Source organism: Thrips palmi, unplaced genomic scaffold (genome assembly GCF_012932325.1).
Source record: "Thrips palmi isolate BJ-2018 unplaced genomic scaffold, TpBJ-2018v1 HiC_scaffold_2, whole genome shotgun sequence".
In the NCBI taxonomy this organism is placed as follows: domain Eukaryota; kingdom Metazoa; phylum Arthropoda; class Insecta; order Thysanoptera; family Thripidae; genus Thrips; species Thrips palmi.
The window spans coordinates 9866499-9873250 of record NW_023144629.1 but is presented as its reverse complement, the minus strand read 5'-3'; the positions used below and the strand labels follow the sequence as shown (position 1 = coordinate 9873250).

The 6752-nt window shown below is 49.9% G+C and overlaps 2 protein-coding genes across 2 annotated transcripts; both read right to left on the bottom strand.

The window, feature by feature from the left end:
* Positions 1-15: 15 nt before the first annotated feature.
* On the bottom strand, positions 16-3643 carry LOC117647698 (cytochrome P450 4C1-like). Its single transcript, XM_034389594.1, has 4 exons — positions 3142-3643; positions 1481-1698; positions 439-856; positions 16-33 (listed from the first exon to the last, which is right to left on the bottom strand). Exons 1-4 carry the CDS (start codon positions 3619-3621, stop codon positions 16-18), a joined length of 1134 nt encoding a protein of 377 aa, XP_034245485.1. The 5' UTR covers positions 3622-3643.
* A 656-nt stretch (positions 3644-4299) lies between these two features.
* LOC117647697 (KRAB-A domain-containing protein 2-like) lies at positions 4300-5118 on the bottom strand. Its single transcript, XM_034389592.1, has one exon. The coding sequence runs from the start codon at positions 5116-5118 to the stop codon at positions 4300-4302; it is 819 nt and encodes a 272-aa protein (XP_034245483.1).
* Positions 5119-6752: the final 1634 nt, after the last annotated feature.

Here is a 6752-nt window from a genome sequence, read left to right as displayed (position 1 = left end):
ACTTTGCACGAGACGTTATACACTCCCAAGATCCTACTAAGCATTTCATTTTTTATAATTACAATTAAAGAGTTTACACAGTATTGTGACAGCACAGCGATGGTAGCAGCCGATCGTGAAGGGTTCTCAGGAACTTATGGCCAGTTTTTTATGTCACAAACGAATTTCTTCGATGATAAATTTGTGTTGCGGGGTACTGAGAATTAGCGTAGTATGACTGCTCGGCATTTCTTAGAAGGAAATTAGGTGTACAGTTTTTCGCGCCAATAGACTTTTCGGACGAGAAAATAAATGCACACGCTTCAATCAGGAACACATTTGTGCAAAACGTCTCGTCAAAATGTGTACAGAATCATGCAGTGTGCGGGGTGTTCCTGCGGTGCTGCAGGAGCTCGCCTAGGCGGCGCGGGCCGCGCGGGGCGTGCAGACGACGCGCACGCCGCCCAGCATCCTGGAGGCCACGTCGAACGTGAAGGGGAAGTCGGCGGGCTCCGTGTGGCCGTCCGGGACGGCGTCGACGCGGTAGCGCGGCACCAGGGCGGCCAGCGTCGTCTTGATGACCATCATGGCGTAGCGGCCGCCGATGCAGTTCCTCGCGCCCGCGCTGAAGGGCAGGTACGCGTACGGGTGCCGCTTGGCGGACGCCTCGGCCGAGAAGCGGTCCGGGTCGAAGCGCGTGGGGTCGGGCCAGTGCTTGGGGTCGCGGTGGCAGCCCACGATGTTGAGGAACAGGGTCGTGGCGGCGGGCAGTGTGTGCCCGCCGAACTTGGTCTCCTCCCGGACGACGCGCGCCGTGTACGGCACGGACGGCAGCAGGCGCATCGTCTCCTTGATCACCTGCTCGGTGTACTTGAGCCTGCAAAAGAGGGCGCCGCTTGAACCCACTAGGTTGAGTCTAATCCGAAATTTGAGAGTCCACTCTGAAATTGGGAGTTGATTTCGGGGTTTTAGAGATAATACTGAGTTAGACTCTGGAATCCAGGGATCTTTAACTTACTCAAAAGGGCATCATAACGTTATCGTAAGAGTTGAAGTTATATAACCCGTAACTTCTGACTTCTTTCCAAAAGGATAAGTTATTTTTCTAGTTTCCCTAATTTGTGTGGAGGTACTTTTGGAAGTACTTGCCGAAGTCCGTACACTTAATCTTCAGCTAACATCGTCTTATGTTACGATATGAAAGTAGTATTAGTTACACACTGAAGTACTTGGTAGGTTTTTCTACGCACCAATGCACGAAATTAAACTTGCACTTCGTAACGCACGAATTTGTGCGTTACGAAGTGCATGTTTAATTTCGTGCATTGGCGCGCAGAAAAACCTACACAGTAATTTCGTGTGTAAAAAGTCAAGGAATCCCAGAGTCTTTACCTGAATCCTTTTCTCGAGTTTCCGCGGGATTACGAAATTTGGAGTGTAGGTCGCATGATGGCCCCGACAAAATGTTTGACGGTGCAAATGAAACCTCAGGGTGACTTACTTGTTGATGTCCGCCGAGGTGAGGCCCTCCTTGCCGCCCAGCTGCTCCAGGACCTCTGCATGCACGCGCTCCTGCACCTCCGGCCGCACCGACAGCACCTTGAGCGTCCAGCCGAGCGCCGCCACGGTGGTCTCCACGGCCGCGCCCAGGAAGATCTTGACCTCGTCCAGGATCTCGCTGTCGCTCATTTCGAACAGTGTGCCCTCGGACGTCTTGCTCTGTGGATGGAGGGGGAAACCACTCTAAGTTTTGTATACTTTTTCCTTGCAATAAAATCGAAATGTGAAAGAACGTGAAATAACATCGAAGTAGTGAGAAATACGAGTGTAAAATGCGAAAACGCTCTTTGAAATGCAAAGAAAACGGAGAATTTGGAGCCTACGAAGGAAATCGTTTGCAAAACAGACGATTGTGCTTGTAATACAAATGAAAAATTCTTCACAGGCTGCGAATAAGTTCTTCGCAGGCTACAAAGGATTCGCACTAAGTTACTAAATGGACTTTTTTGTGCGTGAGCTTTGCATAAAAATTGAGCGTGAGTTTTGAAATGAAGGGATTTGTGCGTAGCGAAGGTGCGTTGTTGTGCATGACATTTATGCGTGCTCAATTTTGTACAAAGCTTGTGTTCAAAAAAGTACGTAGTAGTTTAGTGTGTTTTTCCTTGTTTACAAACAAAACCGTTCGTACTAAAAAGGATCTGCTTCGTAGCCTGCGAAGTCTCCGTTTTTTTTCTGCAGGAATTAATTTGTGCTCGGTTCACCAAAATGAGGAAGTCACTAATTTCCCGTTTGCGCCAAAATGCGGTTCCTTCAAGTGGCTATCGCATTAACTACGCTACGACCATAAGATTGTTTTGCTGGGATACCCGCGGCTCTATCTTGTGTGTGCGAACGAGAGAGAGGGAGCGCCTGCGAGCGCAGGGGATAGGCAGCCAACCACGCAGCTGCGCTTGGCGGGCGTGCCTACCCAGGAGTTCGCAGGCGTTACGCATACACTACATTACTACGTAGTTTCTTTTTGGGCACAATGTCCACGCAATGACCACACCAAACGCAGCAAACGTGTTCCAGACCGCACCAACTGATGCGGTCAAAATGGCACCCATTTGATCATACCAGTGCACTGAGAATGAATAGGTCACCAACATCACCCTTAAATGGGTGATGCAACTTCGTTGCCCAAATTTTGGTGACGAAAAATTCATCACCCGAAATTTGGTAACAGGCGTTTGGTCGCCCAAATTTGGGTAACGCCGTCGGCGACGCCATGAGGTTCCCGATGGCGTCTTTCCGGGGCCACCACGATGACCGGAGGCCTCAACGCCACATTGGGTCATCGTGGTGGCCTCGGAAGAGCGTCATCGGGGACCTCACGGCGTCGCCGACGGCGTTACCCAAATTTGGGCCACGATTTTATGACTGCCCAAAATTTATTCACCGCGGGCTCGTCACCCAAATTTGGGCAACAGTGCATGCGTTACCCAATGAAAGGGCGATGGTGGTGACTCTTTCATTCTCAGTGTGGGTTAGGTCTACACCACGTTTGGTTTTTCAGTGTCTGGAGTGGTGGGAAGTATGACCTTTGGACTTGTAGTGAATTGATCATTTTCATTAGCCTCTGCTTGAAAAAAAGCCTATCAAAGATGCGGTCTCTGCGTGTACCTTGGGGTCCAGCAAGATGTCGATGAGCGTCCGCCGCTGCCGGATGAAGTCCGCGCGGTCCTCGCCCTCCGCGCTGCGCTGGCCGAGCTCGGCGCGCCGCTTGGCGATGACCCGTCCGGAGAAGGCGTCCACCTTGGCCCTGAGTTGGCGCACCACGCGGCCGAGCGGCGTCAAGCCGAACACCAGGTCGGGCCACAGCAGGGGCTGAAAGGAGCGCGAGTTGACGGAGCGGCTGAACTCGTGCAAGCAGTCGGTGAACGTGGGGATGGCCTTCTCGGTGTCCTCGTCCAGGTCGCCCACCAGCGTGGTGCGCACGAAGGCGCGCGCCGTGAGCTGCAGCAGGTTCTCCGTCACGTCCTGCTCCTGGGGGTCCGACCAGAATATCAAGCATAACTTTAAGGTGCTGTAGAATATCAAGCATAACTGTTGGGTGCTGTAGGGGCGGGGCGAGAAGGTGGGGGGGCGCAGTGGCGTTGTCATGGTAACCAGGGAAGCTAGGCAAGCTAGCGAAGTCCAGGGAAGTCCGGTAAACCATGGCCATGGCGCTCCAGGCGGATGACTCCGATTTTCCTGACAAGACCAAGTTCTATGAAAGGCTGGAAGAAGCCCTGTCCACCCGTCGACTTGAGAACTCCAACTACATCAGAGCCGAGCAGTACGAGAAGTTCATCAGAGAAACGAAAGAAGCAAAGAATAACCGCTCGCTCTCCCTGTCGAAACGGCGCTTGCAGCGTTTCGCTGTGTGTGAAGTGGACGGGGTTGAGCATCTGATTGTCCCTCTAAAACCAGGCGAGACTAATATGAAATTCTTCGTGAAAGTGGAAGATTTGTATGATCGTATCAAGACGCATCACACGGCAACACACAAAGGCCGAAACCGTATTGTTGCCAGCTGCAATTTGAAGTACAAGAACATAACCCAAGAGGCCATCACTATTTTTCTTCAGCTGTGTCCTGGCTGCCTAGGGAAAAAAAAATGAAGCTGAGAGGTTTGACAGTTAAACCAATGGTCTTCAATAAGTTCAATGATAGGTGCCAAATTGACTTAATCGACCTGCAATCCGCACTTGTCGAGTGTCAACCCGGGGATGAACAAGAGGTCGCCACAGACAGCTACAAGTGGATTTTAGTCGTGCAGGACCATCTCACCAAGTATGTTCATCTCCGCCCTCTGAAGTCTAAGAAGGCTGTGGAAGTGGCCCACCATGTCGTGGAAATCTTCCTGGACTTCGGCGCGCCCGCGCGCCCATTGTCGGACTGGAGAATTGCGGGCGCGCCGAAGTCCAGGAAGATTTCCACGACATGGTGGGCCACTTCCACAGCCTTCTTAGACTTCAGAGGGCGGAGATGAACATACTTGGTGAGATGGTCCTGCACGACTAAAATCCACTTGTAGCTGTCTGTGGCGACCTCTTGTTCATCCCCGGGTTGACACTCGACAAGTGCGGATTGCAGGTCGATTAAGTCAATTTGGCACCTATCATTGAACTTATTGAAGACCATTGGTTTAACTGTCAAACCTCTCAGCTTCATTTTTTTTTTCCCTAGGCAGCCAGGACACAGCTGAAGAAAAATAGTGATGGCCTCTTGGGTTATGTTCTTGTACTTCAAATTGCAGCTGGCAACAATACGGTTTCGGCCTTTGTGTGTTGCCGTGTGATGCGTCTTGATACGATCATACAAATCTTCCACTTTCACGAAGAATTTCATATTAGTCTCGCCTGGTTTTAGAGGGACAATCAGATGCTCAACCCCGTCCACTTCACACACAGCGAAACGCTGCAAGCGCCGTTTCGACAGGGAGAGCGAGCGGTTATTCTTTGCTTCTTTCGTTTCTCTGATGAACTTCTCGTACTGCTCGGCTCTGATGTAGTTGGAGTTCTCAAGTCGACGGGTGGACAGGGCTTCTTCCAGCCTTTCATAGAACTTGGTCTTGTCAGGAAAATCGGAGTCATCCGCCTGGAGCGCCATGGCCATGGTTTACCGGACTTCCCTGGACTTCGCTAGCTTGCCTAGCTTCCCTGGTTACCATGACAACGCCACTGCGCCCCCCCACCTTCTCGCCCCGCCCCTACAGCACCCAACAGTTATGCTTGATATTCTACAGCACCTTAAAGTTATGCTTGATATTCTGGTCGGACCCCCCGCCCCTAAAATTATTCTTGATATTCTGGTCGGACCCTAACCGATGCCGGTCGGTTAGGGTCTCCTCAGGCTAACCCTAACCGGTTAGGGCCCGAGGGACTTCAAAATAAAATATTGTATCGGACATTAACCGGGCCGGAGCGGTTAGACCGGACCCTAACCGGTTAGGGTCGACCCTAACCGGCGATCGGGCTCTAACCGTAACACGTACACAAAAAAAGCTTGTGTCACTTTTTAGAATAGGGCAGAAGGATCAAGACGAATTTTATCTCACCGCTCTAACTCTGAAGGTATATCCCGCACGTCTGCGATATCTCAATATTTTGAATTTCTTCCACTTCAAAGGGCTGTTGTTTTGAGTATTATTAAATGCAAATGACTAAATTGGAAAAGAATTTGAAAAGAAAAGTGATAAGAAGTCAGATTTTGGCTTTGGTGTTCCCGCCCTCGCGGTTCCCCTCTCGTGAGACGCTGTCCTCACTCTTGAAAGTTTGCTAGGAAAGGTACTTAGCAGAACGAAGCATTCTCCGGCTTTGAATTACGAACTTCCGTGCGAACTTTTTTCTTCGCATTGCGAAGAAATAGTTCGTGAGTTGCGGAGCCTAGGTTTGTAACGTTGCAAAGCATTATCTATGCAGGTTATAAAGTAATACTTCGCAATGCAAAGAAAAATGTTTGTAAGAGAGTTTGCAATACAATGCCGGAGAATCTGTGAAAAGTTGTTGTCACTTTATGACAAAAACGTGGATGATATTTTCATCACTTTCAAATGATGGCAATCTCATCACAAATTGATGACATTTACATCAAAGCTCCTATACTTATTGCATGGGCATGACAACAATGTCATCAATTGATTTGATGACATCCTTGTAAGGAAAATTAGCCTTGAAATTGTCATCAAGTGACGACTCAAATTTTCACACACTCTAAATGTCTTACGAAGAAATTTCCCATAATACGGAGGAAATGGCGCAAGCATAATACGAAGGTGGTTTTTCTTCGTATTACGAAGGTTTTTCTTTGTATCTTACAATGAAAAAGCTAAAAAGATTCGTATTACGAAGGAATATTGCTTCGTATTATGCTTGCGCCGATTTCACTGTAACATACGAATAACATAGGTCAAATTTCATTGTAAGACATTTAGAGTGCAGTGAGACTGCAACCGCAAGGATTTTTGAGTGCGCACCCAAATGTCCAGAACCTCCAGGTGAAAGGCGGGCTGTGTCGCAATGCCAAGAAAATAGTTTGCTGGAGAGTTTGCAATACAATGCCGGAGAGTACATGGCAATGTTGTTAGAGTGCGCACCCACCTGTCCAGGACCTCCGGGTGGAAGGCGGGCTGCAGGGCGCGGCGGTGAGCGCGCCACTCCGCGCCGTTCAGGGTGAGCAGGCCGCGGCGGGAGAAGTACTCGAGGAACTCGTAGAAGAAGCGCGACTTGTCCTGCAAGTCGCGCCGCTTC